The sequence below is a fragment of the Salmo salar genome, chromosome 27 (assembly GCF_965601325.2).
Source record: "Salmo salar chromosome 27, fSalSal1, whole genome shotgun sequence".
Taxonomy (NCBI): Eukaryota; Metazoa; Chordata; class Actinopteri; order Salmoniformes; family Salmonidae; genus Salmo; species Salmo salar.
In genome coordinates this window covers 31,203,952-31,221,712 of record NC_138317.1, presented here as the reverse complement: position 1 = coordinate 31,221,712, position 17,761 = coordinate 31,203,952, and the positions used below count along the sequence as shown (strand labels likewise).

At 42.8% G+C, this 17,761-nt stretch overlaps 1 protein-coding gene across 2 annotated transcripts; it reads right to left on the bottom strand.

Annotated features, from left to right (window-relative positions):
* Nucleotides 1-9: 9 nt before the first annotated feature.
* Nucleotides 10-16,618, bottom strand: LOC106588856 (gasdermin-E-like). Of its 2 annotated transcripts, none has more exons than XM_014178338.3 (10): nucleotides 16,288-16,618; nucleotides 14,525-14,762; nucleotides 14,154-14,346; nucleotides 7,639-7,819; nucleotides 7,322-7,442; nucleotides 6,595-6,753; nucleotides 6,017-6,144; nucleotides 5,259-5,448; nucleotides 5,036-5,106; nucleotides 10-4,193 (listed from the first exon to the last, which is right to left on the bottom strand). In XM_014178338.3, exons 2-10 carry the CDS (start codon nucleotides 14,733-14,735, stop codon nucleotides 3,969-3,971), a joined length of 1,479 nt encoding a protein of 492 aa, XP_014033813.1. In that variant the 5' UTR covers nucleotides 14,736-14,762; nucleotides 16,288-16,618; the 3' UTR covers nucleotides 10-3,968. The 2 variants fall into 2 exon arrangements, with proteins under 2 accessions (XP_014033813.1, XP_014033814.1); XM_014178339.3 differs by having other exon boundaries at nucleotides 10-4,139.
* Between the last annotated feature and the right edge of the window lie 1,143 nt (nucleotides 16,619-17,761).

Sequence of the window (17,761 nt, the reverse complement as noted above, 5' to 3'; positions counted from 1 at the left end):
GAGACAATGGATGGTTCATAAATATACAGTATATTTTATTAAAAACACAGAATGCATAGTTTTGTGGCAGCATTGCAACTATGTAGAATTGTGAAATTGCAGAATGCACCATATTGATATTCTACTGAAAAGCATGTTAATCTAACAAATAGCAATATGCTATGACTTGATGTTTTACAGAGGTAATACATCTACATACATACACATTCTGACTAAGCCATACCACTAACAGTACCAGCAACTGGGATGACTCACTAGAAATTAGCAGAAATCTATGAGCCCATAATCTCACAACGAGTTATAGAACATCTTGTCTGTAGATAGTGAGTGGTATGTTCATAAACTGAATAAACATTTTGTTTATATACATTACCAGTCAAAGGTTTTTCTTTATCTGTACTATTTTCTACCTTGTACTGATAGTGAAGACATCAAAACTATGAAATAACACATATGGAATCATGTACAGTGAGGGAAAAAAGTATTTGATCCCCTGTTGATTTTGTACGTTTGCCCACTTACAAAGAAATGATCAGTCTATAATTTTAATGGTAGGTTTATTTGAACGGTGAGAGACAGAATAACAACAACAAAAATCCAGAAAAACGCATGTCAAAAATGTTATAAAAAAAGATTTGCATTTTAATGAGGGAAATAAGTATTTGACCCCTCTGCAAAACATGACTTAGTACTTGGTGGCAAAACCCTTGTTGGCAATCAGAGGTCAGACATTTCTTGTAGTTGGCCACCAGGTTTGCACACATCTCAGGAGGGATTTTGTCCCACTCCTCTTTGCAGATCTTCTCCAAGTCATTAAGGTTTCGAGGCTGATGTTTGGCAACTCGAACCTTCAGCTCCCTCCACAGATTTTCTATGGGATTAAGGTCTGGAGACTGGCTAGGCCACTGCAGGACCTAAATGTGCTTCTTCTTGAGCCACTCCTTTGTTGACTTGGCCGTGTGTTTTGGGTCATTGTCATGCTGGAATACCCATCCACGACCCATTTTCAATGCCTTGGCTGAGAGAAGGAGGTTCTCACCCAAGATTTGACGGTACATGGCCCCGTCCATCGTCCCTTTGATGCGGTGAAGTTGTCCTGTCCCCTTAGCAGAAAAACACCCCAAAGCATAATGTTTCCACCTTCATGTTTGACGGTGGGGATGGTGTTCTTGGGGTCAAAGGCAGCATTCCTCCTCCTCCAAACACGGTGAGTTGAGTTGATGCCAAAGAGCTCCATTTTGGTCTCATCTGACCACAACACTTTCACCCAGTTGTCCTCTGAATCATTCAGATGTTCATTGGCAAACTTCAGACGGGCATGTATATGTGCTTTCTTGAGCAGGGGGACCTTGCGGGCGCTGCAGGATTTCAGTCCTTCATGGCGTAGTGTGTTACCAATTGTTTTCTTGGTGACTATGGTCCCAGCTGCCTTGAGATCATTGACAAGATCCTCCCGTGTAGTTTTGGGCTGATTCCTCACCGTTCTCATGATCATTGCAACTCCACGAGGTGAGATCTTGCATGGAGCCCCAGGCCAAGGGAGATTGAAGGTTATTTTGTGTTTCTCCATTTGCAAATAATCGCACCAAATGTTGTCACCTTCTCACCAAGCTGCTTGGCGATGGTCTTGTAGCCCATTCCAGCCTTGTGTAGGTCTACAATCTTGTCCCTGACATCCTTGGAGAGCTCTTTGGTCTTGGCCATGGTGGAGAGTTTGGAATCTGATTGATTGATTGCTTCTGTGGACAGGTGTCTTTTATACAGGTAACAAACTGAGATTAGGAGCACTCCCTTTAAGAGTGTGCTCCTAATCTCAGCTCGTTACCTGTATAAAAGACACCTGGGAGCCAGAAATCTTTCTGATTGAGAGGGGGTCAAATACTTATTTCCCTCATTAAAATGCAAATCAATTTATAACATTTTTGACATGCGTTTTTCTGGATTTTTGTTGTTGTTATTCTGTTTCTCACTGTTCAAATAAACCTACCATTAAAATTATAGACTGGTAATTTCTTGTCAGTGGGCAAACGTACAAAATCAGCAGGGGATCAAATACTTTTTTCCCTCATTGTAGTCACCAAAAAAGTGTTAAACAAATCAAAATATATTTTATATTTGAGATTCTTCAAAGTAGCCACCCTTTGCCTTGATGACAGCTTTGCACACTCTTGGCATTCTCTCAACCAGCTTCATGACGTAGTCACCTGGAATGCATTTCAATTAACAGGTGTGCCTTGTTAAAAGTTAATTTGTGGAATTTCTTTCCTTAATGCATTTGAGCCAATCAGTTGTGTTGTGACAAGGTAGGGGTGGTATACAGAAGATAGCCCTATTTGGTAAAAGACCAAGTCCATATTATGGCAAGAACAGCTCAAATAAGCAAAGAGAACAACAGTCCATCATTACTTTAAGACATGAAGGTCAGTCAATCCGGAAAATGTCAAGAACTTTGAAAGTTTCTTCAAGTGCAGTTGCATAAACCATCAAGCTCTATAATGAAACTGGCTCTCATGAGGACCGCCACAGGAAAGGAAGACCCAGAGTTACCTCTACTGCAGAGGATAAGTTCATTGGAGTTAACTGCACCTCAGATTGCAGCCCAAATAAATGCTTCACAGAGTTCAAGTAACAGACAAATCTCAACATCAACTGTTCAGTGGTGCCTGCTTGAATCAGGCCTTCATAGTCAAATTGCTGCAAAGAAACCACTTCTAAAGAACACCAATAAGAAGAAGAGACTTGCTTGGGCCAAAAAACACGAGCAACGGACATTAGACCAGTGAAAATCTGTCCTTTGGTCTGATGAGTCCAAATTTGAGATTTTTGGTTCCAACTGCCATTTATTTTTGAGACGCAGAGTAGGTGAATGGATGATCTCTGCCTGTGTGGTTCCCACTGTGAAGCATGGAGGAGGAGGTGTGATGTTGCTTTGCTGGTGACACTGTCTGTGATTTATTTAGAATTCAAAGCACACAACCAGCATGGCTACCACAGCATTCTGCAGCGATACGCCATCCCATCTGGTCAGCGCTTAGTGGGGCTATAATTTGTTTTCCAACAGGAAAATGACCCAAAACACACCTCCAGGCTGTTTAAGGGCTATTTGAACAAGAATGAGAATGATGGTGCTGCATCAGATGGCCTGGCCTCCACAATCACTCAACCTCAACCCAATTGAGATGGTTTGGAATGAGTTGGACCGTAGAGTGAAGGAAAAGCAGCCAACAAGTGCTCAGAAGATGTGGGAACTCCTTCAAGACTGTTGGAAAAGCATTCCCAGGTGAAGCTGGTTGAGACAATGCCAAGAGTGCGCATAGCTGTCATCAAGGCAAAGGGTGGCTACTCTGAAGAATTGATTTAACACTTTTTTGGTTACTACATGATTCTATATGTGTTATTTAATTGTTTTGATGTCTTCACTATTATTCTACAATGTAGAAAATATAAAAATAAAGAAAAACCCTTGTATGAGTAGGTGTGTCAACTTTTGACTGGTACTGTAGGTTACATATAGCTTAAAATAGCATTTAAGCAACATTATATATTAAAATAAGCATATACTGTACATTTTTCTTTTGGAATAACAAAATCTTCTGTATGCACGTTTTATCTGTATGACCATGCAGAAAGAATGTAAAGCTTATGTGAAATACTAGGGTGTAAGAGCAACATTTGAGTGTATTGAGATTTGAGGCGTTTCTTTCCAAACACAGTAAGGTAAAGACTGCTTGTCCAGGTTTTGAAAAGTGTTTCTTCGAACACAAGTCTTACTTCATGTTCTGGAGTTCATTGTTTTACAACTTTTCAAATTCAAACAGTTACATTGAGAATTAGTTTGTAAAAAAATGTGTTAGTGCCACCAAAAATACAGAATTCATTGAGTGCATATAAGGAAAACACACAGGTGAAACACTGGAGTTTCACACAAAATGCAATATTTGAAACATACCGATCCATGCACACACATCCTACCCCTTCCCAGTGTACAGAGATGTAAGTCCTTGCACAGCAATGCACATGACCAATGGAAACACTCCTGGCTTTGTTCCAGTCTCCGCCCACAGCCTGTCAGTCTCTCTCCGCAGCATCACATTGGAGGAGAGGAGGAGCTGCTCTGCCCAATGGAATGCCCCCTCTTCCTGCAAGGGGAGGGGCAGTGACTCAAAGGGGAGGGACTGACCATTTACCTTTAGCTGTGGGACAGACAACAAGTAAGGTACAGGGCAAAGTCTACAGTATAATTCATCCTGACTATTGTCTGGGTAAAACATAGTTATGAACTAATATTGGATCAGTCTATAGTAGAATTCATCATAACTACTGTCTGGGTATAATACAGTTATGAACTAATATTGGATCAGTCTATAGTAGAATTCATCATAACTACTGTCTGGGTATAATACAGTTATGAACTAATATTGGATCAGTCTATAGTAGAATTCATCATAACTACTGTCTGGGTATAATACAGATATGAACTAATATTGGATCAGTCTATAGTAGAATTCATCATAACTACTGTCTGGGTATAATACAGATATGAACTAATATTGGATCAGTCTATAGTAGAATTCATCATGACTACTGTCTGGGTATAATACAGATATGAACTAATATTGGATCAGTCTATAGTAGAATTCATCATGACTACTGTCTGGGTATAATACAGATATGAACTAATATTGGATCAGTCTATAGTAGAATTCATCATAACTACTGTCTTTGTATAACACAGTTATGAACTAATATTGGATCAGAGTATTCATATCAAATTATTTTATTTGTGATAGAGTGATATGAATCAGGAGTCATGAATCGTAAAATCATATAAAGTGACTGGGGAATTTTAGAATGAATTGAATCAGACTGATCAGAGTGTTGAGAGCTTCAGTAATGAATGGTGAGTCGTGTATAGTGACTGTTGAATCCTATAGAGAATTGAATCAGACTGACCAGAGTGTTGAGGGTTTCAGTAGTGAATGGTGAGTCGTGTATAGTGACTGGTGAATCATATAGTGAATTGAATCAGACATACCAGAGTATTGAGGGCTTCCAGGACATCAGGGCTAGATTCTCCCAGCAGAGTCAGAGCAGCATCAGGCAACGCTACAGAAACACAAAACACAGGGCTTAGAGAATGCAACATACACACACACACACACACACATATATATATTCACACACACACACACACACACACACACACACACACACACACACACACACACACACACACACACACACACACACACACTCACCCTCCAAGGCGCTAACCAGCAGGTGAGTGGCAGTCAGATGGAGGGGGATGGACGCTCCGTCAGCCTGTATCTGATTTGTTGGGAATTTCTGGACCAGGTCCGATAGGGCGGAGACAGATTTGATTTGAGAAACAGACAACTCCTTTACCTCTGTAGGGTCAACGTCCTCACCTCTACACAACCCCTCCAACTGAGAGAAAGAGAGAGCGAGAGATGTAATGTTTACTGTAGATTTTTCATTGTTTACTATCTATTTCACATTCTTTGGCAATGTAAACATGTTTCCCATGCCAATAAAGCCCTTTGAATTTAACTGAATTGAGCGAGAGAAATGGAGAGGGAGAGAGAGATGAAGAGAGAGAGAGATAAAGAGAGAGAGAGATAAAGAGATAAAGAGAGAGAGAAAGAGAGAGAGAGGGAGAAAGAGGGGGAGAGAGAGATAAAGAGAGAGAGAGATAAAGAGATAAAGAGAGAGAGAGGGAGAAAGAGAGGGGGAGAGAGAGATAAAGAGAGAGAGAGAAAGAGATAAAGAGAGAGAAAGAGAGAAAGAGAGAGAGAGGGTGAAAGAGAGGGGGAGAGAGAGAGATAAAGAGAGAATGCAATGAAAACAAATATAACCAAATCATACTGTGACAGATATGACTGTGCCTGATCTAAAAGGTCCACAAAACAATGCTATCAGACAAGCGCTACATCCCAAATGGCACCCTATTCCTTTATAGTGCACTACTTTTGGCCTTGCCCACAGTGCCACTAACCATGTGTTCTACAACCGTGAGTGTGGTTCTGTCCACTAGAACCTCACAGAGTCTCTGGAACAGAGTGGACCGGGTAGACTCTGGGAGAACCACTAACTGATGTAGATAGACCTCCAAGTGCTGCAAGTCTGTAGGGGAGAGGGAGATAAATAACCAATCAGAGCTTGCCTCTCAGGCTCACTTTTCTCATGACACATCATTCACAATATGATCACTGTATGATGCTATCAGAGGAATTCCTCTCAGTCTGATTCTGAGAGTGAAAATTTCCCCAATGTTAAATGCTTTTATCCAAAGTAAGGGAAACTCAGCACTGCACTTCCTCTCTCAGTATCATTCATTTGATGAAAAGAGGAAGAGTCAACCCTTGATTTCTGCTGTAGAATAATTTCAATTCCTCTTTTATACATAGGGCATATTGACACACTATCACACACAAACACACTGACATGTTGGTCAAATCAACTGCTGTATACCTAAATGTCAACAAAAAAGGGAACTAAATTCTCAACTGACATTCCTGGATCAACAATAAATGAATGAATGCATGAATGAAACACACACACAAACACACATACTTTTCTGCAGTGCGCTGAGTGGTGCTCCTTCAGGAATCTCCTTCTCCGCCCACTCCAGCCCGTCCACAACACACAGGGAATCAAAGGAATCCTGGGAAGGCGAGGTCTTCCCAGAGTCTGCCTCGAATCCTCCAAGAGTACCATGCTGTAGACACAGCTCTGAAAATACAGAGGAAATACAGAGAGAGAGAGAGAGAGAGAAAGAGAGAAAAATAGCCAAAAAGAGAGAGGGAGAGCGAGAGAGCGAGAGATAAAGAGAGAGAAGGAAAGAAAGAGCGCGCGAGAGAGAGACAGAGAGAGAGACAGAGAGAGAGAAAGGGAGAGAGAGGGAAAGAAAGAGCGCGAGAGAGAGAGACAGAGAGAGAGACAGAGAGAGAGAAAGGGAGAGAGAGGGAAAGAAAGAGCGCGAGAGAGAGACAGAGAGAGAGACAGAGAGAGAGAAAGGGAGAGAGAGGGAAAGAAAGAGCGCGAGAGAGAGAGACAGAGAGAGAGACAGAGAGAGAGAAAGGGAGAGAGAGGGAAAGAAAGAGCGCGAGAGAGAGAGACAGAGAGAGAGAAAGGGAGAGAAAGGGAGAGAAAGGGAGAGAGAAGGAGAATAAGTAATTTGCCTTGTAGAATTGCAACGTAATAGTACCTAGAGTGGGGGGCACACACACACACACACACACACACACACACACACACACACACACACACACACACACACACACACACACACACACCTCACCATAGTGTCCGTCTTTCCTGACCTCTAGCTCTATGAGGCTGTAGGCGATGACAGTGAGAGGTGGAATCTCCAAGGAAACGTCACTGTCCATCTCTATACTGCTATTCTCCTGCACACACACCTGATATACACACGTGGAATAACATGTAATAAACACACACCTGGTGTGATACACAAACAAAACTAATATATACTCAATAACACATAGAAAAGATGTGTCGTAACGCAACACACACCTGGCACAACTAACGACATGTTAAAACATGTAACAACACTTCCCAGTCTCTCCGTCTCTCCTTTTCGCTCCCCCAACCCACCTTTACAGACTGTGTCCCCAGTCTGCCCAGTAGTCCCAGAACCCCCTGGCAGGTGCCCTGCTCCTGGACCTGTTCTGAGATGGAGCAGGGGGTGGTGGTCAGGATCCTCTCCTTCAACACAGCAAACACCTCGGCACGCTTCTGACTCTGCTGCACCAGCACATGCTGCATGTCCACCATCCTTCACACAGAGATGTGGGGGGGAAGTTACTGCTGGCCTCCAATGACAGGTACAGTACTGCACATAGACATACACATAGATGAATACACAGATGGATAAAATAAATAATACAAATACTGAGCTGTATTGTACTCAACAAAAAAAAGCGGGAAACTATATTATTTTATACTAATACAATTGCTCTGAGAATTAGATTTTGTTTAACAAGTAATATAAATTGCTCAGAGAAGGAGATTTTGTTTAACAAGTAATAATTATAATTTAATAATAATAAGAATTGGATTTATATAATGCTTTTTTATGAACTGAGGTACTCAGTAATCTTTTTTTCATCTAAAAAAGACAGTGGTAAAGATTATTGGCACCCCAGTTTTCAATACCTTTCAATACCTCACCTGGTGTGCAAAGAGCACTATTTTCATTTTCATTCAACCAATGGAAACGCCTTTACACTTGGATAGGAACCAATGGAAACGCCTTCACACTTGGATAGGAACCAATGGAAACGCCTTCACACTTGGATAGGAACCAATGGAAACGCCTTCACACTTGGATAGGAACCAATGGAAACGCCTTCACACTTGGATAGGAACCAATGGAAACGCCTTCACACTTGGATAGGAACCAATGGAAACGCCTTCACACTTGGATAGGAACCAATGGTAATTTATATCTCTAAATTCATAACATACTAACTGCCTCTGTAGCGAAATATTTACATATGTTTTTTTAGCATAGGCCTATTTATTGATATTTATTTCACTCATCACAAATTGTAAGCAAGTTAGAGTGCCTCATGATTGTCATTGGGAAATGATCATTGATGTTGATGATTGATGTAAATCTGCTAATTAGCTTGTAATTTATCTTCAACGCTCTTAAATAATAATGTCATAATATAGCCAAATGTTCCTAATCTTCTAACTCATGATATATGACTGGCTGGCTAGTTGATTGGGTGGATATTTTAGTGTATGGTGGTTAGCTAGTCTATACTACCTGTGTTTAGTGTTAATTAGTGAAAATCGGGAGGTGCCGGATCAGAAAGTGAGCGTGAGAGGGGGGTCACCTGGGGAGCTCTGAGCTACCGGAATGCATGAGATTTTGTTTTACCTTTATAATAAAGGTAAATAATTGCATGCATATCATCGCATTTGTGTAATGTCATAGAGCTGTAGAGTCTGTCGTAGAGCTGTAGAGTCTGGTATAGAGCTGTAGAGTCTGGCATAGAGCTGTAGAGTCTGGTATAGAGCTGTAGAGTCTGGCATAGAGCTGTAGAGTCTGTCGTAGAGCTGTAGAGTCTGGCATAGAGCTGTAGAGTCTGTCGTAGAGCTGTAGAGTCTGGTATAGAGCTGTAGAGTCTGGCATAGAGCTGTAGAGTCTGGCATAGAGCTGTAGAGTCTGGTATAGAGCTGTAGAGTCTGGCATAGAGCTGTAGAGTCTGGTATAGAGCTGTAGAGTCTGGCATAGAGCTGTAGAGTCTGGTATAGAGCTGTAGAGTCTGGCATAGAGCTGTAGAGTCTGGTATAGAGCTGTAGAGTCTGGCATAGAGCTGTAGAGTCTGGCATAGAGCTGTAGAGTCTGGCATAGAGCTGTAGAGTCTGGCATAGAGCTGTAGAGTCTGGTATAGAGCTGTAGAGTCTGGCATAGAGCTGTAGAGTCTGGTATAGAGCTGTAGAGTCTGGCATAGAGCTGTAGAGTCTGGCATAGAGCTGTAGAGTCTGGCATAGAGCTGTAGAGTCTGGCATAGAGCTGTAGAGACTGGTATAGAGCTGTAGAGTCTGGTATAGAGCTGTAGAGAGCTGTAGAGTCTGGTATAGAGCTGTAGAGTCTGGCATAGAGCTGTAGAAACTGGCATATAGCTGTAGAGTCTGGCATGGAGCTTTAGAGACTGGCATAGAGCTATAGAGTCTGGCATAGGGCTGTAGAGTCTGGCATGGAGCTGTAGAGACTGGCATAGAGCTGCAGAGTCGGATGTAGAGCTGCAGAGTCAGATGTAGAGCTGTAGAGACTGGCAAAGAGCTGTAGAGTGGTATAGAGCTGTAGAGTCTGGCATGGAGCTGTAGAGTCTGGCATAAAGCTGTAGAGTCTGGCATAGAGCTGTAGAGACTGGCATAGAGCTGTAGAGACTGGCATAGAGCTGTAGAGTCTGGTATAGAGCTGTAGAGTCTGGCATAGAGCTGTAGATTCTGGCATAGAGCTGTAGAGTCTGGCATAGAGCTGTAGATTCTGATATAGAGCTGTAGATTCTGGTATAGAGCTGTAGAGTCTGGCATAAAGCTGTAGATTCTGGCATAGAGCTGTAGATTCTGGTATAGAGCTGTAGATTCTGGTATAGAGCTGTAGATTCTGGTATAGAGCTGTAGAGTCTGGCATAGAGCTGTAGATTCTGGTATAGAGCTGTAGATTCTGGTATAGAGCTGTAGAGTCTGGCATAAAGCTGTAGAGTCTGGCATAGAGCTGTAGAGTCTGGCATAGGGCTGTAGAGTCTGGCATAGGGCTGTAGAGTCTGGCATGGAGCTGTAGAGTCTGGTATAGAGCTGTAGAGTCTGGCATAGAGCTGTAGAGTCTGGCATAGAGCTGTAGAGTCTGGCATAGAGCTGTAGAGTCTGGCATGGAGCTGTAGAGTCTGGCATAGAGCTGTAGAGTCTGGCATGGAGCTGTAGAGACTGGTATAGAGCTGTAGAGTCTGGTATAGAGCTGTAGAGTCTGGCATGGAGCTGTAGAGACTGGCATGGAGCTGCAGAGTCTGGCATAGAGCTGCAGAGTCTGGCATAGAGCTGTAGAGACTGCTATAGAGCTGTAGAGTCTGGCATAGGGCTGTAGAGTCTGGCATAGGGCTGTAGAGTCTGGCATGGAGCTGTAGAGTCTGGCATAGACCATTTTGTAGACCATTTTTAGTAGCCTAGGGTCCGGGAAAAGCTTTCCAGTTTCACTGACTCACCGAATGATGCGCAGCTCACTCGCAAGTGATGGCCGATGCACTCGTGCCAAAAGCCAATCTCTCTCTTGTATAAGTTGATAAAATATGTTGGTAGCCTACAGCAGAAAATGTTGAGTCTTCTCTCTTCAGCAGGAGCTATTTGCTTTCTAACTTGTGTTTTCCCGCGATTGTATTTCAAATATTCAAATAATGTTTTGTATGCATGCTGTTCACTGACAGATTTGCCACACACTCCTGACTGTAGTCTATACCTTGTTATTGGGCTACACACAATCAACAGCTATGTTATTTTTTTAAAGAAGCTATTATTCCTCTGTCATTCTCACGGTGTAGTAAACTATTCTGAAGTATTCCTTTCTTTCTGAACAGACAGCAGGGCTGCAGCTCCTACAGCACCCTTCAGTGGCAATGACTCTATAAGGAAGTAAATGATGAAGTGCTGCAGCCTGTGCATAGGCTCTCAGCCAACCAGACGGAATATTAAGGATGATGTAAATCAGGTGTTTTCAGGTGTTTATCAAATGTTATGCTGCTGTGGCAGTGCTGTTGATATTTAAACTGGGTAGCTTGCTATACACACTTAACCGGTGACTGCATTTCAAGCCATGCATGTTTGGATACTGGGTGACCACAATGTGCATACAGGAAAGAAAAAGACAACATGGCACACGAGCTCCATACAGGGCAGGCCAAAGGACGACGTAGGGCTAGGGGTGGAGGGTGGCAAACTTAACAACGTCACAACGAGTTGGGGGTATTGGGTTTAGGACAACGATGACCAAAACTGTACAACGGAAAATCTATATAGCACCAGCCTAAAGGGTACTTGGTGAGTGGGAGGGCAAAGGGGCAGGTGCTTGGCACAGAGAGACCTCTATCTGGTTCTATAGTCAGATGACATGAAAATAGAGCTCTTTGGTCACATAGACCAGTAGTCGGTTTGGCATCGAAAAGAGGAATATTATGCAGAAAAGAACCCCATACCTACTGTAAAATATGGTAGTGGATCTTTGATGTTATGGGGCTATTTTGATTCCCCTGGTCCTGGGGCCTTGTTAAGGTCAACGGCATCATTAACTTTACCCAGTACGTGGATATTTTAGCCAACAACCTGGTTGCCTCCTGAAACTTGGTCACAAGTGGATCTTCCAGTAAGACAATAATCCCAAGCATACATCAAAATCCACAAAGAAATGGTTAATTGACCACAAAATCAACATTTTGAAACGGCCATCTCAGTCTCCGGACTTAAACCCCATTGAAAACCTGTGGTTTGAATTGAACAGGGCTGTCCATAAGTACAGACGAAGGATATCAAGGATCTGGAAGGATTCTGTTTGGAGGAATGGTCTAAGATCCCTCCCAATGTGTTCTCCAACTCATTAAACATTTCAGAAAAAGGCTCAGTGCCATTATCCTCACAAGGGGAGGTATTGAAAACAGGGGTGCCAATCTATTGTTATAGTATAAAATTATTTTCCTGAAACCAATTGCATACAATATAGCTCGGTATATTATTACACTGAACAAAAAGATTAATGCAACATGCAACAAGTTCAAAGATTTCAGTTCATATAAGGAAATCAGGCAATTGAAATAAATTCATTAGGCCCTCATCTATGGATGTCACATGACTGGGAATATAGATATGCCTCTGTTGGTCACAGATACCTTTTTTCTTTAAATGTAGGGGTGTGGATCAGAAAACCAGTCAGTATCTGGTGTGACCACCATTTGCCTCAAGCAGGGCGACACATCTCCTTCACATAGAGTTGATCAGGCTGTTGATTGTGGCCTGTGGAATGTTGTCCCACTCCTCTTCAATGGCTGTGCAAAGTTTCTGGATATTGGCAGGAACTGGAACATGCTGTCGTACACGTCGATCCTGAGTATGCAGGCCATGGAAGAACTGTGCCATTTTCAGCTTCCAGGAATTGTGTATAGATCCTTGCGACATGGAGCTGTGCATTATCATGCTGAAACATGAGGTGATGGAGGAGGATGAATGGCACGACAATGTGCCTCAGGAGCTCCTCACAGTGTCTATGTGCATTATCATGCTGAAACATGAGGTGATGGAGGAGGATGAATGGCACGACAATGTGCCTCAGGAGCTCCTCATGGTATCTATGTGCATTATCATGCTGAAACATGAGGTGATGGAGGAGGATGAATGGCACGACAATGTGCCTCAGGAGCTCCTCATGGTATCTATGTGCATTATCATGCTGAAACATGAGGTGATGGAGGAGGATGAATGGCACGACAATGTGCCTCAGGAGCTCCTCACGGTATCTATGTGCATTCAAATGGCCATCAATAAAATTAAATTGTGTTCATTGTCCGTAGTTTATGCCTGCCCATACCATAACCCCACTCCCTTCATGGGGCACTCTGTTCACAATGTTGACATCAGCAAATCGCTCGCCCACACTACGCTTTACTGCCCCGGTACAGTTGAAAGAAGAGCACTCTTCTCCAGCGTGCCAGTGGCCATCAACGGTGAGAATTTGCCCACTGAAGTCGGTTACGACACCGAACTGCAGTCAGGTCAAGACCCTGGTGAGGATGACGAGCACACAGGTGAGCTTCCCGTAGACGGCTTCTGACAGTTTGTGCAGAAATTCTTTGTTTGTGCAAACCCACAGTTTCATCAGCTGTCTGGGTGGCTGGTCACAGACCATCCCGCAGGTGAAGAAGCCGGATGTGGAGGTCCTGGGCTGGCGTGGCTACACGTGGTCTGCGCTTCTGAGGCCGGTTGGACGTTCAGCCAAATTCTCTAAAACAATGTTGGAGGTGTCTTATGGTAGAGAAATTAACATTCAATTCTCTGGCAACAGCTCTGATGGACATTCCTGCAGTCAGCAGGCCAATTGTACGCTCCCTCAAAATTTGAGACATCTGTGGCATTCATTGTGTTGTGTGACAAAACTGCACCTGTGTAATGATCATGCTGTTTAATCAGCTTCTTGATATGTCACACCTGTCAGGTGGATGGATTATCTTGGCAAAGGAGAAATGCTCAATAACTGGGACGTAAACAAATGTGCAAAACATTTGAGAGAAATAAACTTTCTGTGCCTATGGAAAATGTATTTTATTTCCAGCTCATGAAATATGGGACCAACACTTTACATGTTGCGTTTGTATTTTTGTTCAGTGTATTTATTCCATACAATCTTTTTTGTTCATCTTTATCAAGGGTGCCAATCATTTTGGACTTGACTGAATGACCAAAACTGGAGAGACTGGGTCTGACAGAAACAGAGATGGAGAGATTTAGGAAGAGAGAAAGAGAGAGAGATGCGGATGCTTGTACAGCATGTATGAATGAGTGTGTGTGTGTCCCCGTGTATTCTTCTATGTGTATGTCTATTTACAGTACGGTACCTGTCATTGGAGGCCAGCAGTAACTTCTGTACGTCAACATCTTGCTTCTTCAGCTTGCCGAATGATGATTGGAGCTTTGAGGAGCCCCGCCCCTCCACATTGACACTGATGTACCCAGACTTGGCATCCAGCTTCCCACTCAGGTTATCTACAAAACTCCCCTCATAGGACAGGAAGTCTGATTCAGACACGTCTGAGAGAGTACAGAGACAAGTGCCGTATGAAGATAGACAGATAGAGTAGGAGTCAGAGAGGTACTGTATGTATGTTAGTTATGAATGACTATATGATTTGGACAGTTGTGTGTGGGAAAAAGATGAGATGTACAGTTTGTGAGATGTATATGAGGAGTAACCATGGCCCTACTTTACCTGGAGTGAGTTCTTTGTCTCCTAGCAACAGGTGACTGAGTGTGAAGTCAGAGGGCAGGTACTTGGGCCGTTGCCAGAACCAGAAACGGTTGCGCTTGACGACCAGTGCCATGGGAACCAACTTGTCTGAGTCATTAAGGCGGGAGACGGAGATCAGGGTTCCATCTGGGTCGATCTGACGAACAAAGTTTGCAGTTGCCTTGGCAAACATCACCTATGAAGGGGCGGGGCCCAACACCTGGAGGAAGGCAGAGTCACAGTAACACTGGAGTAGGATGAAGTGGCTCCTGGCTCATCTATATCTCCCACCTGCATCCCTATTCCCTACCAAAATGAATCATACAAAGATTTTTATGACTGCTCTGTTTTTTTCTGTGATCTGCAAATCTCATACTGTATTTCCCCAAATTTCCCCTTAGAATTCCCCTTCAGATGTGTAGCAGGTGCATGTGTGTGTTGTCCTACTATGTCACTGTCAACCAACAGTGTGTTCAAACATAGATCCTAGTACTGTATGACTCACTGATTGGACAAGAGGGATGTCCCCTGAGTGTTAACACCATTAACAACAACACGTCACCCCCTAACTCCATCCCTGCCCTCCACATTCTAGCAGCTCAGTTTTCAAAGTTTAAATATTTAAAGCAATCTAGAGGGAGAGCAGGGGAGAGAAAGGGAGAAAGAGAGGGAGGAGTGTGAGAAAACAGGGAGAGAAAAGAGGGAGGAGAAAGAGAGAGAGAGAGAGAGAGAGAGAGAGAGAGAGAGAGAGAGAGAGAGAGAGAGAGAGAGAGAAAGAGAAGAGCATAATGTGTGTGGAATATGTGTGGAATATGTAAAATAAACAAGGGAAAAAAACATGCAGGATAGCAGAAGGAGTGAATAATGACTAGAGAGGGAATGACTGTTCAGGGAGAGAGATCAAGAGAGAGAAGAGAGAGGGGAGGGATCAAGAGAGACATGAGGGGAAGGTAGATATCAGTAAACAGATATGGAAACGTGTCATCACAACACCACCTTCCTTTCAGTCCCTCAAACCACTGACTATAACTCTACCCTGAATTACAGGTTCTTTCAGTGTATTGGCTCATATAGTGGGCAGGAAAATCCCAATTTGATAAATAGAGGACCTCCTCCCCATCTCTTATACTGCCCACCCACTACTGTAAGTGACTTGAGCCATGAAGTCATAATCACTAGCACGCTCTTCTGCGCAATAAGCAAATAACGCATGATTCGGATTAGGCATTCCAATAAAAAGTGAGAAGTAAATCATTGCTGTTATTGACAGAAAGCCCATCACTAACAGCAGTAAACATAAGGTATATAAAAGCTATTGTGAATTTTGAGGTTACAAATGTAACCGGTGTGAAATGGCTAGCTAGTTAGCGGGTGCGTACTAATAGCGTTTCAATCCGTGACGTTACTCGCTCTGAGACCTTGAAGAAGTTGTTTCCTTTGCTCTGCATTGGCCGTGGCTTTTGTGGAGCCATGGGTAACGGTGCCTCGATCGTGACTATTGACGATGTGTGCAGAAGGTCCCTGGGGCGAGGCGAGGGACGGAAGCTATACTGTTACACAATGATATGTGGCACCAGGGGGGAAATAAATATATGATCCAAAACGTTGTATTTCATATATGCTGTGATGTTTCAATAATGTGTGAAGAGAAGTCTGTAAAACACAAACACTATCATTTATTTAAAAAAAGGTTTTCATTGGGCAGGCTATTTAACACAAAAAACACAGGTTTATTATTAGCCTACCTTTTCGTAGTCTGGATTGATAACAGGGATCGCGTGCAGCGCCTCCGAAAAAGCACCGTTCCCGTGGCCTGTCACTTCTGGAATGTCGGTTCTGGCACGCGTAAAGTCACCGTAGTCACTCCAAACAGCAGCGCAAGAAAATGTAAAACTATCCAAATTCCCTGTTCTTATGAATTTACATTTAAACTGTTGTACTCCGTTATACAGAGAGTAGACTATTGATAATAACCCCGCTACTTTATGGATTATTTTACTTTCTGTTGAAATGAATGTCGCTACACACCCACAACCACACGATAGGCTGTCCTAAGATGCTTATGGTATCGACTGGAGCAGAGAGTTATCAGTCAGACAGAGTGGGTTGGGTCCTATTTCTGTAATCGGGGGAGAGCGGACTTTGCTGCCACCACACCCCCACATTCTAGGGGTTGTACTTAGGTAATTGCTATCATATGAGCGGTGTGTGTGCGCGTGTGTGTACTTTTCTGACAAGCGCGGACTTGCCCCACTTCGTTGATTCATTCCATATATTTTAACCGGTATAAATGTATTTAGAGCATAACATGACTATTATTCAACAAGCTGGATGAGCGGTGAAAGACTGTGTGCGTGTGTTGGTTATGCATTAGAGGAAGCAATGGTTGTACCAGACTTTAGGAGGGCAGTAGTGGTTGAACATAGTGATTTAGTGTGAGAGAATGTAGACCTACTCTGTGCTGTAAATGCTATAGCCTAATATTGTGCCCATGTCAATGTGACAATGACGAAATCTTGAGTTTCCTCCCCAAACATGCGCACACACAGTCCTGACTTAACACATCAAGTCTAGTGAATTCCACAAAGTGTTTCTCAAATCAGGATTTGTCCATTACATAATGGAAACCCAAGCATAACTTCTTCTTTGTACTATGACTTCAAATATGAGGGAAGTCGAGCCTTATTCTGTTTTCAGTGTGGGAAGAACACTTTTTACAACAGTGTCATAACATCGACAATAAAATGTATATTTTACAGTTATATTGACCATGTGAACGTCAGAGAACAGTGTGTTATTGTGAAAGTGTGTGTGCCTGTTTTGCACAGAAATAGGTCAATAGCCTATCTCTAGATCACCCTTCCCTCCCCTGACCCAATCACCACCAAGAACCACTTATCACCAACATACTGTACAGTGCCTTCTGAAATTATTCAGACCCCTTGACTTTTTCCACATTTTGTTAAGTTACAGCTTTATTCTAAATTTGATTAAATAGTTTTTTCCCTCTCATCAATCTACACACAATGACAAAGCAAAAAATAGTGTTTTTTAATTTTTTGCAATAAATAAATAAATAAATACGGAAATATTACATTTACATATGTATTCAGATCCTGTACTTTGGCAGCGATTGCAGCTTCGAGTCTTCTTGGGTATGACGCTACAAGCTTGGCACACCTGTATTTGGGGAGTTTTTCCCATTCTTCTCTGCAGATC

Bases quoted from the DNA above. Each gene is read 5' to 3' on its own strand.
- LOC106588856 (XM_014178338.3), bottom strand. From the start codon at position 14,735: ATGTTTGCCAAGGCAACTGCAAACTTTGTTCGTCAGATCGACCCAGAT. The intron at 6,145-6,594 runs GTATGTGTGTTT...TCTCCCCTACAG, and splicing joins ACTCAGCGCACTGCAGAAAA to ACTTGCAGCACTTGGAGGTC. The intron at 4,194-5,035 runs GTATGTCTGATT...TCTGTCCCACAG, and splicing joins TGGAAGCCCTCAATACTCTG to CTAAAGGTAAATGGTCAGTC.